The sequence below is a fragment of the Astatotilapia calliptera genome, chromosome 16 (genome assembly GCF_900246225.1).
Source record: "Astatotilapia calliptera chromosome 16, fAstCal1.2, whole genome shotgun sequence".
NCBI classification, from domain to species: domain Eukaryota; kingdom Metazoa; phylum Chordata; class Actinopteri; order Cichliformes; family Cichlidae; genus Astatotilapia; species Astatotilapia calliptera.
In genome coordinates, this window is record NC_039317.1 from 1,251,988 (window position 1) to 1,268,992 (window position 17,005).

At 46.0% G+C, this 17,005-nt stretch overlaps 1 protein-coding gene across 2 annotated transcripts in view; it reads right to left on the minus strand.

Annotated features, from left to right (window-relative positions):
* Nucleotides 1–7,961: 7,961 nt before the first annotated feature.
* The window catches only part of LOC113007349 (aryl hydrocarbon receptor-like), a 44,309-nt gene continuing 35,265 nt past the window's right edge, over nucleotides 7,962–17,005 (minus strand). The window contains exons 9-11 of one of the 2 annotated variants that reach the window (XM_026143795.1): nucleotides 15,291–15,432; nucleotides 13,473–15,180; nucleotides 7,962–10,220 (exon numbers count right to left, since the gene is read on the minus strand). In XM_026143795.1, the coding sequence (XP_025999580.1) occupies nucleotides 10,149–10,220; nucleotides 13,473–15,180; nucleotides 15,291–15,432 (1,922 nt within the window). In that variant the 3' untranslated portion in view covers nucleotides 7,962–10,148. The remainder of the gene's footprint in view (nucleotides 10,221–13,472; nucleotides 15,181–15,290; nucleotides 15,433–17,005) is intronic. The other variant, XM_026143796.1, reaches the window with a different exon arrangement.

The window sequence follows — 17,005 nt, forward strand, 5'->3', positions numbered from 1 at the left end:
GGTTCGCACCTACTAGCTGAAGAAGCTGACTGCACTCCACGAGCGTCTGGCAGCACAAATGAACCAGCTGCTAGTTGACGAGAGACACCCGGAATGGCTAACCGAAGGTCGGACGGTCCTGATCCCCAAGGACCCCAAGGAGGGACCGGTCCCATCCAACTACCGACCAAAGGAGGGATATTAGGCCCCTTATGTCAAACAGAGTGATTTGTGGCCCCAATAAAATGATTTGTGACCCTAGGACGTAAGTAACAAAAATATGATATTCATCCAAAATATGCTAGTTCATAGCTCATTGCTCCCCCCCCCCCCCCAAAAAAGAACTAATTGATTAATTTAAAAAGGTTTTATATCTAATAGCATTATTTTATTTTTAAGCCATTAAAAAAAGTTTGTACTTTTCATGCTTAAAAAACGCCATCTGGTGGTGGGTCAGTGTGCCTGCACCTGTGTGTCTGTGTGCGCTCGTGCGCCCGTGCTTGTGTGTGTGAAAATGTGTTAAACCAGAGTAAAAGTGCTTAGTTAAACTTGTGCTTTTGTAGGCATTCGACCGTGTCCCTCGGGGTGTCCTGTGGAAGGTGTTGCGGGAGTATGGGGTGTCTGGCCCATTGCTACGGGCCATTCGATCCCTATACAACCGTTGCAAGAGCTTGGTTCGCATTGCCGGCAATAAGTCGGACTCGTTCCCGGTGGGTGATGGGCTCCGCCAGGGCTGCCCTTTGTCTCCGGTTCTGTTCATAATTTTTATGGACAGGATTTCTAGGCGCAGCCAAGTGGCGGAGGGCTTTCGCTTTGGTGGCCTCAGAATCCCATCTCTGCTTTTTGCAGATGATGTGGTTCTGTTGGCTTCATCGGGTGAGGGCCTCCAGCTCGCACTGGAACGGTTCGCAGCCGAGTGTGAAGCAGCGGGAATGAGGATCAGCACCTCCAAATCTGAGGCCATGGTTCTCAGCCGGAAAAGGGTGGAGTGCCCACTCCGGGTCGGGGATGAGTTCCTGCCCCAAGTGGAGGAGTTCAAGTATCTCGGGGTCTTGTTCGCGAGTGATGGGAGAAGGGAGCCGGAGATCGACAGACTGATTGGGGCTGCAGCTGCAGTAATGCGGACGCTGCACCGGTCCGTCGTGGTGAAGAGGGAGCTGAGTGTAAAAGCGAAGCTCTCAATTTACCGGTCGATCTACGTCCCTACCCTCACCTATGGCCACGAGCTGTGGGTAGTGACCGAAAGAACGAGATCGCGGATACAAGCGGCAGAAATGAGCTTCCTCCGAAGGGTGGCTGGCCTCTCCCTTAGAGATCGGGTGAGAAGTTCGGCCATCCGGGAGGGGCTCAGAGTAGAGCAGCTGCTGCTCCACATCGAAAGGAGCCAGCTGAGGTGGTTCGGGCATCTGACAAGGATGCCTCCTGGGCGCCTCCTGGGTGAGGTGTTCCAGGCATGTCCCACCGGGAGGAGGCCCCGGGGCGGACCCAGGACACGCTGGAGAGATTATATCTCTCGGCTGGCCTGGGAACGCCTTGGTGTTCCCCCGGATAAGCTGGAGGAGGTGGCTGGGGAGAGGGAGGTCTGGGCCTCTTTGCTTAGGCTGCTGCCCCCGCGACCCGGCATCGGATAATGCAGAAGAAGATGGATGGATGGATGGATAGTGCCCGTGAAATAACAAACAGGATTTTCTCGCATGCAAGTCCAGGTGATCTTATACAATTAGAGTTTATAGGGCAACAGTTACAAAATAATGTTTCAGTCATTTTACGTGACTATGATTTGTCTGAATTTGAAGATTTATTCTTGAGAACTGTGCAATCAAATTGGTCGGTTATGTGTGAAGGCTCGCTTGAGCTCATAGCTCAGATCGTTTTACCGCTACCGGAAGGGGGTCTGAGGCATCTTAGTCAGATACTCAACAACGAAAAGGTGTGTTTTTTTTGGGGGTTTTTTTGTATACGTAGTCCATAACCCCGTGAATAAGTTATGTTTTTCCATAAGTCTCGCCCACCTTCTGCACCCCGATTTTAACGACCTGCAGGCAGAAGCCTTTGGTGGAGAAATTCAACAAAAAGCTGGTCTAAATGATCAAACGCCTGTGGGCTTTAATCAGATAATTACATTCTAAACGCTACTCAACTGTAAAATTATAGTATTTTACCGTAACGAGTATGATCGTAGCTTTTGTAAATTTCAAACTAGTACACCAAATACAGAAAAAACCCTGTGCTTACTTTTATTTGACAATCATTACTACGCTATTAAAAACTTAAAAGGATTTATGGGCACAGACTGTCTGTAATTACTGTTACACTGGGTATAATCACGTGTTATCTCATTTCTGCCCCGATCGCTGCTCTGTCTGTATGCAATCCACATGTAGTAGCGACATCCTGTCTCCGCTGTTATGCCCAGACTGTAAACACACCTGCAGATCTCCCCTTTGTTTCCAGAACCATAAAAAGCCAATTGAGAGGCGTGAAAGACTCTCAAGCAACTGTCAGATCTTTAAAAAATGTCTCAAGTGCTCTCTTCTTTATTATATTGCTGTAAAAGGGTAAACCCCACAAATGCAAGAAGAGCAAATGCAGAGAAGTGATCAACAAACGCAGCTAGAAACAAAACCCCAGCTTATGCAGGTCCTTACCCTCCCCCCTCAGCCTATAGTCTGGAACGCATGACGACACAAGGCAGGCAGGAATTTTACGAATGGTATCATTCAGTCAGCTTCGGCACCTTTAATTTCATGAAAGAGGTCCTGTTATACTGTGAAAACGATGTTGAAATTCTAGCTCGGGGTTGCACATTGTTCAGAAACGGGTTTATTGAAGAGACAGGAGTAGATCCTTTCAGCCGCAGCACGCTTGCAAGCGCGTGCCTGAAAACTTATTTAACAAACTTCATGCCAGCGAAATCTTATCATTACCATGCCCTGTAAGTTACCGTAATCAGGTCAAATCATTTTCCTCATCCTCAATTCAATGGCTCGAATATCTCTGGTACACACAAGGTGTTTTTATCAGACATGGACTCAATCAAGGAGAAAAACAGCTCTGTTGTTATTATGTGGATGGGTATGGTCAGATTAAGGGTAAAACATACGTGTGGGGGATTTTTGGGCTGCTACTTCCACGGCTGTGTTAAGTGTTTTTCGAATCAGGCCGATGTTAATCCCGTTAGGTGCGTCTCTTGCACACATAAACAGCGCCACTCAAGACAGGCTCGCTAGATTGAGAGCTGAGCATAATGTGTGTCTTGTTATAATCTGGGAGCACGAGTGGACAGAGTTAAAACGTAGTGATGAGAGTGTAATCAGCTTTCTCAGACGTTACGATCCACCAGAGCCTTTGAACCCTCGCCATGCACTCTTTGGAGGCCGTACAAGCCCAGCACAGCTGCGTTGTAGTGCTGGGCCTGGTGAGAAAGTCAGGTATGTGGATGTCACCTCGCTGTATCCAATTGTAAATAGCACCTGTCGTTACCCCTTAGGTCATCCTCAAATAATCTTTCGAGATTTTCAGGACCCTAAAAACTGCTTTGGGTTTATCAAAGCGGTTGTTTACCCACCCAGAGGGCTCTATTTTCCCGTTTTACCATATAAAACAAAATCAGGTAAGAGTCTCTTTACTCTCTGTCTCACTTGTGCTGAAATGAACAACCAACAGGGGGCGTGTAACCATAGCAACGAGGAGAGAGCTCTCAGAGGGGTGTGGACCACCCCTAAATTTAACCTGGCATTAGAAAAGGGCTATCAAATAAGTCGAATCACCGAGGTATGGCACTTTGAGAAACAGAGTAACACAATATTCACAGACTATGTACATCATTTCCTGCGTAAAAAAACAAGAGGCTTCAGGCTACCCATCAGATGCTGTAACTGAGGAGGCTAAACAGCTTCACATTAAAGCCTACCAGGCTAAGCAAGGCATCACTTTAGACCCTGAAAACATAAAACTAAACCCTGCTAAAAGACAACTGGCCAAACTGTGTTTAAACTCCTTTTGGGGAGAATTCGGTCAGAGAAATAATCTCACGCAGAGCAAACTGGTGAGTGACCCCGAGGAATTCTTTAACCTCATGTTCTCTCCAAAATACAAAGTGAGCTATTTCTCTTTTGTCAGTGATGATGTGGCTCTTATTCAATGGTGTTATGTGACCTCTGCACTCCACTCCCAAACTCCACAGATAACATCTTCATTGCGACTTCACTGCTTCATATGGGCGTATGAAACTCTACAGTTACTTGGATCAGCTGCAGGAAAGGGCTATTTACTACGATACTGACAGTGTTGTTTATCTCACAAAGCAAAATCAATCTGAACTAGAATTAGGTCGATATTTAGGCGATCTAACAAACGAGTTGGATCAGGATGATTTCATTAGAGTTTGTTGCAGCTGGACCTAAGAGTTATGGCTACATGACCAGAAAAGGTAAAGTTGTTTTGAAAGCAAAAGGCATCACACACACATGATGTCTGTGAAAGGGTCAACTTTGAATCTGTAAAGATTCTTGTTGACAATTACACTGATAACTGTGGAGGAGGGTCTACACTTGAGGCCCCTCAGCACAGTATCGTCCGTAATAAAGCAGCCTTTTCACTACAAAAGTCATCATTCCCCAAAAAATTCCGAGTTGTTTATGACAAGCGTAGATTGCTGCCAGGAGGTCTGACTTTACCCTTTGGTTATTGATTATTTTTGTTTGTTTTTAAAATGTTTCAGCCTGCTTTAATCCAGTTTGATCCCAGACTTCATGTGCCATTTTCTTGTATGGTTGTCGGGCCCAGTGGCTCTGGAAAGACCTTTTTTGTGAAATCTGTATTGGAAAACTGTTACATGTTTTGAGCAAGCTTGTTGACAATGTTGTGGGTTTATACATCCTTTCAGCCTCTGTGTTCTGAGCTGCAAGAGAAAAACAAAAGCATTAAATTCATTGAAGGTCCAGAATCTTCATTCTGGACCAACCTTCTTACAGGTGACAAGGCTCTGCCCCGAACACGTTTCAGTTGTTAAAATTAACAGTGGTTACAGCGCCACCTAGTGGGAACAGGAAATGTCATGTTTTACACTTTGGAGTACAGTTTCAAGCCACTTCACCCCAGCAACCTCAGATTTATCCAGGAAAGCTTTGAGGATTTGGTCTTAGGTTCGATTGAAAACTGTGAGCGTTTCACAAACGGCGCGACCCCAGCAGCATGGTGAGTGTTGATGTTTTGCAATGAAGTAAAACTGCTATAACTCAAATCTAGTCCAGTATCTACCAAACTTCACAGGCACGATGAAAGTCCCGCCCTGAACAGATTGATGTACCCATTATCAGCAATAGAGCACCACCCAGTGGGAGCAGGTGGTGCAGTTGGTCATGGAATATTGCAAACTGGCTCCACAGCACAAAGTACAACATTTACAGAATACAACATTTCAAACAAGCAGCTCCTGCACTGTTTCATCTGTGACTGAAATTTGGTAGCCTAATGTATTATCTTAAGGTCTCTTGGAGTCATAACCTAAACCTAACAGGAAGTCAGCCATTTGGAGTTTAGACTGTAATTTTGGCAACATTTTTCACCATTTTCAGGCCTCGTACCTGAATGAACTCCTCCCAGGGATTTCATCAGATCAACAAGCTGTTCGGTGAGGGGAATCCTTGGTAGGACCTTCTATTGTCAAGCATTTGAGTTTTTGTGAAACAGCGTGGTCGTGGTGTCACGCTGAGTTCCCATCATTCACCGTGCAGCATGTTCACAGCAGATATATCGAACAATTATCTGGTAAGTTATTGGACAATGACACATTTTGTTGTGTAGCCTCTGTGGATGTGACTGAAGTGGAAACTTTCAGCTTTAATTCAAGGGATGTTCATCGGTTATGGACTTTAGGCAAAGGATAGATCCAAATGTCAAAAACAATACTCTTATTTAAAATTATGTTCTGAAAAGAAATGTGTCAAAATAAAGTTCCTAAACAGATGAAGATATATTTTTGTTTAAACCCTTGAAATGAAAGTGATTAAAGCCTGCAGTTCAATCATTTCAACAGGTCTGTTCATAAGTAACCGTTCCTTTTGAGCAGGGGCTCGTCTGTAGCAGCACTGTAGACGTTGGTAAGCACTTGTCCTTCATGCTTTAGGTACTTGGGGTGTTCAGAGACAAGAAACACAGTGCATTTGTTTGGACACTCGGTGATCCCGGAACAGACCCCATCATAGCTGTAAATGGGTTCTTCATGCTCTGAGACCAGCACAAGAGAGCAGGAGACTCTTTTTGTACAGTGGATCAAGCAGCTATCACACGGGCTGGCATTTAATATGTATTCTGATGTTACTGAACTCTCCCCCACTTTCAGTAATGAAGACCAGCAAATTTACAACCAGCTCTGCTACAGCTCAAAAGTGAGAGAAAGGTGGGAGACAATACTGGTGTGTGGGGATCCTACATCCCTGTACACCAGTGTTAAGGAGAGGAATGCTTAATGACAGGTTATGGTGGATTTTGCAAAAAGGATTGAAATGGCTGTGGTGAAGTGCAGTGGTACAGGTATCAAGAACGAGGGTGATGCACAGAGCAGTTGTAAATACAGGGGGATGAAGTTGACGACAACGGGAAAGACTTGCTTAAGAAGCAACGTGACAGTGAGCAGCAGTATGGCTTCATGCTGAGAGAAAAGCAAGCGTACCAACAGAGAGCTGTGGAGAAGGTCTGAAGGAGTTACACTGTCTCTTTGTGGAGAAAGGATGTGATGGTGACAGGAGGGGAACTGTGGTCCTGCACGACTGCAAGGTACATGAGGCTGGTGCAGGAACTATATATAGGACAGTGAGCCAGTGGTGAGGTGTGCAGCAGGAGTGACAGATGAGCTCAAGGCAGAGGTGGGATCGTATCAAGGATCTGCTCCCAGCGCCTTCTTGTTTGCTATGGATACACACATGGTCTGTTAGATGAGGTCAGGCAGGAGTGTCCATGGACTCTGATGTTTGCAGACGACATTGTGATCTGAAGTAAGAGTAGGGAGCAGGTAGAAGAAACTCTGGAGAGGTGGAGGTATGCACTGGAGAAAGAAGAAATCAAAGACTGGTAGGAAGGTGTACACACAAGGAGCAGAGACGGTGGAAGTAGATGAGTTCAAAGACCTGAGGTCAACCATCCAAAGCAACAGGCAGTGTGCAAAAGAGGTGACGATGCATGGTGGAGCAGGTGAAGATGAGCAACAGGGGCGACGGAGGAAAAGCAGTAGTGAAAGGGAAGCTTTACAATACAGTAGAGACTCTGAAGATGATGGCACTGACGAACAGGAGACTGGGCTGGAGCTATGCACGTTCAGTCCTCATGTAACTGCACTGTTAATGAACTTTAACATGCCACTCCACGCTTGGGTTTCTGAAAACTGAACAGTCTTAGCTGGTGAACAGGGAACAGGTCACAGTACTTTTCTCAGTCCTGTCCTGTCTTTGGAAACGTTTCACTGGGATTCCTTTAAAATGTTTTTGTTTGAAAGGATCCATCCATTCACAAGTACATCAGAGCAGTGAACATACAGGCAAAGAGCAGCTTTTTGGAGTCATGGACATGAATCACAGCGTTAATCCAACTATGGATGTGGTGACTTATCAATATGTTCATAGTTGTTTGAAAGATCAGACAAGAAACCCCTCAAACGTCTCCATCGAGTGGATGGAGATTAATGGGACATTACCCAAACATAAATTCTCCTCATTTCTAACACCAAGTGTACTTTTACTGCCAAGAGCCATCACATCCATTAACAAGTTTGTTTAATAAATGATTAAAAGATTTTCCCTGTGGCGTTTATCTGCAAGTTTAAATGTTGGCTTTGTTTTCATGCAGTTTCCTCTCCTGATTTCTGGGCCACACGCTCGAGGACAGAAAGAAAGTCTGCTCTCCTTTCCCGTCTCTCTCAGGGCCTGTGGTCTCAAACTCTATTCCGATTAATTAAATAAGCAAGAAAATAACAGCAGTAAACATTTTACTACTAAGTATCATTTTATGGGTTGGAAACAAATGTATCTGGTAGACACTGGTGCTTCAACACCCAATTAACTAACCAGTTTCGTCTTCGTTTATTTTACATATAGTGTTACATTAAACGTGGCCAAATTTGTCCATGAGCCAAGACGTCAGGCTTAAGACGACTATGTGGTTGCACAGAACCCCACTATGCTAACTAGCTGATCCCAGGCACACAGCTGTGGGTGTGAAAACACAAAAACTCAACCCACTTGCTGTTCAAGCCTCCAACCTCTGGCACGTGGCTTAAAGGCCAATGAGATCAAACAGTTGTAAATAAGCTGAACACAATGTTCGTACTTGCACACATATTTATGGACATTAGACAAAAGGTAATTATTTGTTAAACTTGCATATAGTATGACAAAATGAAAGTAGATTACATTGATTGTTTTTACAAAGAAGGCACGAGCAGAAAAGGTCAAAACTGCAGCACGACTGAGCCAAACATGTGGCTCCGGGTTTTTCATAGTGGCTTCAGTCCGCATCAAAGTCCAGCGTCACAGGCCTCTCGTGGGCTCGAGGGCCTCGGTCTCCACAGTCAGTGCTTCACGCTGGGAGTGAATGTTTTCATCACGGCTCATTCGACACAACACAGGACGCAGGAAAGAGAAACTACAGACTTTTAGTGCGCTTTCAATTAACATTGTATGCTTTTCATATTTAAACACTGCAACAAAACTCACTTCCAAATATAAACATGACAGATTCCCGCTGTGCAGCAGGAATAAGAAGCTGCCTTGTTCATGCTGTTGCTGCTCAGGTGACTGGAGATGTTTCATGTAGTGTGAATATATTACAGATGCATCAGAGGAACACAATCAAATCAAAGAAGGAACAAAGTGGACGAAACAGTAAACATCTCCACGTTTCACTGAAAACACTGGCACATTTTCATTTTAGTTTCGCTGGTTTGCATTGAATGAACGTTGGATGCACTTAAAGATCAACCGTGTTCGATACGGTATCTCCTGTAGGCACGGCTTCCCTACCACCGAGGAACTTGGACAACAACCAGGACGATTTATTTGATTTGATCTGCGTTCTACAACAAGGCAAAAAATAAAAATAGATAAGAGATGATTTCAGCTGCCTGTTCAGTGAGAAGGCACAGAGAATCTAAAGGGTTATACTGGATATGGCTCAGTTTTAATGTGTTTATTGTCCATGCTACATCACAATAATGGAAAGGGGAGCAAAGCTGCTGCATATCCAGCTGGACGCGTCTCATAAAGCATGTATGAATGAACTGCAGGTAGCACGTCCTTTGAACCAGGTCAGAAGTCCATTCTATTAATGAGCTGTGAGTCTAAGAAATACCTAAAACTGTCTCTAAAACTTAAGTTGTTCGCTACCTGTTGTCCAGGTGTGCAGCTCCCACAGGTTTGTAACACTTTGCAGTGATACATGCTTCGACTTGAACGTCCGTACAGTTACAGCGACTCTAATGTCCCCCGGTTCCCCTAGTCATTTCCCATTCAACCACACCCACATCGACTCTGGTCCAGCAATGCTTGTTTTTTACGTTTTGGCGATGACTTCATGAAGTAATGTTTGAATTTCTGCAGCAGCCTCCAAACTCACAAAGCTCTGCGTCCTGGAACAAACTCTCCATCATTTACGCTGCACACAGCAACACACATGTATGACATAATAACATGTGCAGACCGTTTGTTAAACAAACACAACTAGTATCACGTTTATGCACTCAAGCCCTTTAAGGGTTTTATCTAAAGTATCCAGATTACATATTGGAAGGTACTGCTCGCTGACGTTTATGCTGTTGTATAATAAATTTGAAATTCATCCCAACTTTATCAGAATGAACATACTTAAACATCATGGCTCTAAATAACATCTTTGGCTGTTTGTGTCCTACCTGGTCCGAGCTCCACCATAGTAAATGCACTTGTGGCTTCATACTTCATTATTATCATAGTGTATCTTCACTAAAGCAACAGCTTTTAAAGACGACAGAGGCCGGACAAAGCGTATCTGATACAGAGGGATATAAAACACAGTAACAAGTGTACGTGTGTGGATGTGTGGATAAGCACTGATACAGGCAAAGATATGCTGGGGTTTGTCCTTCTCCAGCAACTGTAGCACCAGCAGCAGCGGCACGGAGGCGTGTCTCCATCCCATCAGGTGTGTGGCTGCATCAGAGAAAGTGTGAAGGAAGCTCTGTTGTGCTCAGCGGGGCTCGAGTCGTTCTGCTGGACAGACAACAGGATGCTCAACCATTACACCGACAAAGACACTCACAGCAGAGTCAGTCAGGTCGTTTTGGGTGGGACTCTCTGACCTTTAACACCAAAAACTACATTCTCTTGTTATATTTCTTTATCGCTGCACATACAGTGGGGCAAAAAAGTATTTAGTCAGCCACCGATTGTGCAAGTTCCCCCACCTAAAATGATGACAGAGGTCAGTAATTTGCACCAGAGGTACACTTCAACTGTGAGAGACAGAATGTGAAAAAAAAATCCATGAATCCACATGGTAGGATTTGTAAAGAATTTATTGGTAAATCAGGGTGGAAAATAAGTATTTGGTCAATAACAAAAATACAACTCAATACTTTGTAACATAACCTTTGTTGGCAATAACAGAGGTCAAACGTTTACTATAGGTCTTTACCAGGTTTGCACACACAGTAGCTGGTATTTTGGCCCATTCCTCCATGCAGATCTTCTCGAGAGCAGTGATGTTTTGGGGCTGTCGCCGAGCAACACGGACTTTCAACTCCCGCCACAGATTTTCTATGGGGTTGAGGTCTGGAGACTGGCTAGGCCACTCCAGGACTTTCAAATGCTTCTTACGGAGCCACTCCTTTGTTGCCCGGGCGGTGTGTTTTGGATCATTGTCATGTTGGAAGACCCAGCCTCGTTTCATCTTCAAAGTTCTCACTGATGGAAGGAGGTTTTGGCTCAAAATCTCACGATACATGGCCCCATTCATTCTGTCCTTAACACGGATCAGTCGTCCTGTCCCCTTGGCAGAAAAACAGCCCCATAGCATGATGTTTCCACCCCCATGCTTCACAGTAGGTATGGTGTTCTTGGGATGCAACTCAGTATTCTTCTTCCTCCAAACACGACGAGTTGAGTTTATACCAAAAAGTTCTACTTTGGTTTCATCTGACCACATGACATTCTCCCAATCCTCTGCTGTATCATCCATGTGCTCTCTGGCAAACTTCAGACGGGCCTGGACATGCACTGGCTTCAGCAGCGGAACACGTCTGGCACTGCGGGATTTGATTCCCTGCCGTTGTAGTGTGTTACTGATGGTGACCTTTGTTACTTTGGTCCCAGCTCTCTGCAGGTCATTCACCAGGTCCCCCCGTGTGGTTCTGGGATCTTTGCTCACCGTTCTCATGATCATTTTGACCCCACGGGATGAGATCTTGCGTGGAGCCCCAGATCGAGGGAGATTATCAGTGGTCTTGTATGTCTTCCATTTTCTGATGATTGCTCCCACAGTTGATTTTTTCACACCAAGCTGCTTGCCTATTGTAGATTCACTCTTCCCAGTCTGGTGCAGGTCTACAATACTTTTCCTGGTGTCCTTCGAAAGCTCTTTGGTCTTGGCCATGGCGGAGTTTGGAGTCTGACTGTTTGAGGCTGTGGACAGGTGTCTTTTATACAGATGATGAGTTCAAACAGGTGCCATTCATACAGGTAACGAGTGGGGGACAGAAAAGCTTCTTACAGAAGACGTTACAGGTCTGTGAGAGCCAGAGATTTTCCTTGTTTGAGGTGACTAAATACTTTTTTTCCACCCTGATTTACCAATAAATTCTTTACAAATCCTACCATGTGAATTCATGGATTTTTCTTTCACATTCTGTCTCTCACAGTTGATGTGTACCTCTGGTGCAAATTACTGACCTCTGTCATCATTTTAAGTGGGGGAACTTGCACAATCGGTGGCTGACTAAATACTTTTTTGCCCCACTGTATTAGCAGAAAAACACAAACTTTTTGGATAAAATAAAAATATAAAGATTGCAAATAGAGCAGATACCCAAGGCCTCACTTAGGAAACAGATACAGGTGATAATTTCTTCAGATGCAGAACATAGAATCATTAAAATGACGAAACATATTGTTTCTGTCTGACATTATGAACAGGAAGTCGGTCCAGTTAAAAACAGGAAGTAAGAACACAACAAGAGTCACGTCCCAACAATGACTCTTCTCCTCTCAGAGCGAGCGCATCGAGGGAGATGCAGACGGATCATCTGCTCACAATTTAATTATAGGAAAGGTTTGCAGCTGGATTTTAAAATCAGGAGTATCAGAGGGCTCAGATCGCCACCTCAGCATGTTTACGTGGGGTTTGTGTGTCCCAGGCCTTATGTTGTCGGGTTGCTTTTCCCCCTGGGAGGGTCTCCCAAGGCAAAATGGTGAGGATGAGGTGAGTGTCTTTAGCCTATGTGACTTGGCCTGAAGAGGATACATGCCCACCTGTAGACCCACAGCCTGCAGGAGGCACAGTGTGTGTCGGGCGACAACCAGCGGCAGAAGCCCTAGGTGACCAATCCCCACTATCGAGACTGGCGACTGGGACTTGGAACCAGTTTGGTGGTGAAGGAGCCTGAGCTGGTGTGTGAGTTTGAGAGGTCCTAGCTAGTTACAGCAGGGTTTACCTCAACGCATGGTTTCACTCTGAAATCAGCCTCCTGAAAAGGGGCTGGACTCCAGTCTGGGGTTGCCCTCGATGAGAGGGGTCAGGTCCTGGAGCGAGGAGTTTAAGTATCTCTGGGTTCACGAGTGAGGGAAGAGAGGACAGAAGTAAGGCCGAATGTAGTTCATTTTACTGGAGCGAGACAAAATATAAACCAACAATCCAGAAACACTGATTGATTGCATTGATTTGCATGTCACTGACTGAAATAAGTCTTTGGCACCCACACACTGGTTGTGTGCCCAAGTGGCTCGCAGACTACAATCAATCAGTCAACCAATCTTACCCTACAGATACTCCCAATCTTAACTTGTTATGTGCATAGACACCTGTCCACAGAATCAGCTTCTTCCATCCCAACCTCTCCACTACCATGGGCAAGACAGACCATCCGGACTGGGCTACAAGACCATCAGCGAAACGCTTGGTGAGAAGGTGACAGCTGTTACTGTGATTACTAAATCAGGTCCCCTCCGTCTGGAGCTCAATGCAAAGTCATTTCCTGTGCAATGACTTGCATTGAGCAAAGTCATGGGATGAGGATGATCATGGAAACCGTGGTGGATCAGCATTAATCCACACTTGTTAAAATGTTATGTGAAGGCAGTTGGGACCACAGTTACCGTTGGTAACACAAACCTCTCACTGCCAATTATGCAGTTCCTCCAAAAAAGCCTCCTACATTCATACATTTGACATTTCGATGACGGGACTCAGGGCCACCTGCTAATGCTGTAGTACAAGCTGGGGGTGACTGTTCAGTTCTGAGTGCTTACCTGTATGTGCTTGTTGCTTTCTAGGTAGTGCTGAATGCTGTGTGAGTGCTCTGAGGAAGGCACATTGGGGGGAACAATTAGAGCCCTGAGGTTCTGCAGGTTGATGGCTGATGCGTCCACCGCAGGCTCACTGTGGTTCCACTGGGAGTAGCAGGAACCTTGAGGAGGACTCTGATCCAAAGATGTGCCAGGCACCTTGAGGCTTGAAGGCTCAGAGATGGACAGGATGTCTGGGTTGGAAGAAAACATGCAGCTGCTGGGTGCAGCTGCCTGGTAACCTGCCAGCCCTCCCTGCTGTGTGCCATTCAGTCTGGTGCCATTCCTCGGGAAAAAAGTAGCACGGGTTTGGTTTTGTGAATTTTGGCTCTGCAGTGCTGGCATGGTCTTGTGTCCATTTTGCATCATGCTAGCATGAAGCAGCTTTTGCTGCTGGCTCTGTGGCCACTGCTGAAGAGGAAGGTTGTGCTTGTCAAATGGAAGACTTTCCTGCAGGCGAGGTGAGGAAAACTGAAAGGGAATATTAGGTGCATTGGAGGAAGTAAAGTCTTGGCAAGGAATCAGTGGTGGCACACTGTCCATAACAGTGGGTGGTGAACTGTTTGGTTGGGGAACAGAGCTCTGTATGTGACAACTTCCTGCCATTACAGGTGCCTGCAAACTGCTTTGGTGTGGCAGAAGATGGTTGGACTGCTGGACTTGACCAGAACTGTCCTGACGGAAGCCCATATGTGCGACAGACGCTTGGTCATGGGACTGAAAAGGAGCTAAAGAATTACCAGCTGAGATGTCAGGGACAGTGAGATCAGGCAGCTCAATAGATGGGCTGAAGATGTCATGGAGCTGGAGCTGCTGAAGAGAAGGCAGGCTGGGGTCAGGCCGGGGACCCCGGTGAGACAGCATCTGGGCGCTTTGCCCTGATGCCACTGGTACACTGACCGCATCCTGTTGGTGAACGTAGGGGCCTTTCACCGGAGAGTAAGTGCAGTCGGGGCTGGGTGCCTGTAATAACTGTGGCTCGCAGAGATCAGAGGCTGAGACGAGGGCAGCCTGAGTGAAGGGCTCCTGCTGATGATTGCTGATGGCGGTGAGGCAGCTGGGAGGGACGGTGTCCAGACAATCCTCGGCTTTCTCCTTGAACAAAATGCTGTCGATGTAGTCAAATACATCGCTGGCGACGATGCTGTCCAGATCAGAACTGACCTTACTCTGCGAACCCTCCTGTCCTAATCTCTTCAGAGCATTTTCCCACTCTAAGAGCTCGGCGTTATCCACCTCCAGTGTTTGCAAAGCTGAATAAAAATCCCCACTCTGCACCATTTTTTCAAAGCTGCCGATCACGGCCATGACGGACTGCTTGGCCTCCTCTTTCACCACAACAGGCTCACTTGTTGTGACCGTTGCCTCGCTCCCCTGCCACGCATCACTGACAACGCTGACCAGGGCCCTGCTGTCCATGAACACTTGATCCACAGGCAGTGGGGTCTCCACAGTCTGGGTGTAAAGACTTTCATCCTGACTCAAGAAGCAGTCCAGCAAAGAGCCAGGCACCACGTCCTTCTTCATGTCATTGTTGCTGAACACTTTATTGGACTGATGTTGCGGGATGTCCATGGTGGGGCCGGTGTTATAGAGGGTGGCCTCTCCTTTGGTGAAGCTGAAGGGAAGCTTCAGGCTCCTTTGGCGCAGATACTCCTCACCCTCAGCGTTACTGGAACAACCAGACACAACACAGTCCATCACCAGACAACCTCTTATTCTTACAGTGTCACGTGACTCTCTGATTTCATCCTTTAAACAACCAGTCGAGGGGACACTCACCTTATAGCTTTCTGATATGCAATGATAAATTCAGGTCTCCCTCCTTTGTAGATGATCTTGGCATTGGACTTCACCCACACCCAGCTGCCCGGTTTGCTGAGGAGCCTGAACACAGTCAGCCCAGACTCTCCTGTTTTAAGCACTGACACACAGGAGAGGGTTCACAGTGAGAGAGGAGGTGTGCTCGTATTCATGCTATATGAAATCCTATATTAGGCAAGAATGGGAAACCAAACAACAGCAGCTGGTCTCCTGCGTTCATGTTAAAAGAATGTTGTCCTGTCACAAAAATATAAAGTTCATATACAGTGGGGCAAAAAAGTATTTAGTCAGCCACCGATTGTGCAAGTTCCCCCACTTAAAATGATGACAGAGGTCAGTAATTTGCACCAGAGGTACACTTCAACTGTGAGAGACAGAATGTGAAAAAAAATCCATGAATCCACATGGTAGGATTTGTAAAGAATTTATTGGTAAATCAGGGTGGAAAAAAAGTATTTAGTCACCTCAAACAAGGAAAATCTCTGGCTCTCACAGACCTGTAACGTCTTCTGTAAGAAGCTTTTCTGTCCCCCACTCGTTACCTGTATGAATGGCACCTGTTTGAACTCATCATCTGTATAAAAGACACCTGTCCACAGCCTCAAACAGTCAGACTCCAAACTCCGCCATGGCCAAGACCAAAGAGCTTTCGAAGGACACCAGGAAAAGTATTGTAGACCTGCACCAGACTGGGAAGAGTGAATCTACAATAGGCAAGCAGCTTGGTGTGAAAAAATCAACTGTGGGAGCAATCATCAGAAAATGGAAGACATACAAGACCACTGATAATCTCCCTCGATCTGGGGCTCCACGCAAGATCTCATCCCGTGGGGTCAAAATGATCATGAGAACGGTGAGCAAAGATCCCAGAACCACACGGGGGGACCTGGTGAATGACCTGCAGAGAGCTGGGACCAAAGTAACAAAGGTCACCATCAGTAACACACTACAACGGCAGGGAATCAAATCCCGCAGTGCCAGACGTGTTCCGCTGCTGAAGCCAGTGCATGTCCAGGCCCGTCTGAAGTTTGCCAGAGAGCACATGGATGATACAGCAGAGGATTGGGAGAATGTCATGTGGTCAGATGAAACCAAAGTAGAACTTTTTGGTATAAACTCAACTCGTCGTGTTTGGAGGAAGAAGAATACTGAGTTGCATCCCAAGAACACCATACCTACTGTGAAGCATGGGGGTGGAAACATCATGCTATGGGGCTGTTTTTCTGCCAAGGGGACAGGACGACTGATCCGTGTTAAGGACAGAATGAATGGGGCCATGTATCGTGAGATTTTGAGCCAAAACCTCCTTCCATCAGTGAGAACTTTGAAGATGAAACGAGGCTGGGTCTTCCAACATGACAATGATCCAAAACACACCGCCCGGGCAACAAAGGAGTGGCTCCGTAAGAAGCATTTGAAAGTCCTGGAGTGGCCTAGCCAGTCTCCAGACCTCAACCCCATAGAAAATCTGTGGCGGGAGTTGAAAGTCCGTGTTGCTCGGCGACAGCCCCAAAACATCACTGCTCTCGAGAAGATCTGCATGGAGGAATGGGCCAAAATACCAGCTACTGTGTGTGCAAACCTGGTAAAGACCTATAGTAAACGTTTGACCTCTGTTATTGCCAACAAAGGTTATGTTACAAAGTATTGAGTTGTATTTTTGTTATTGACCA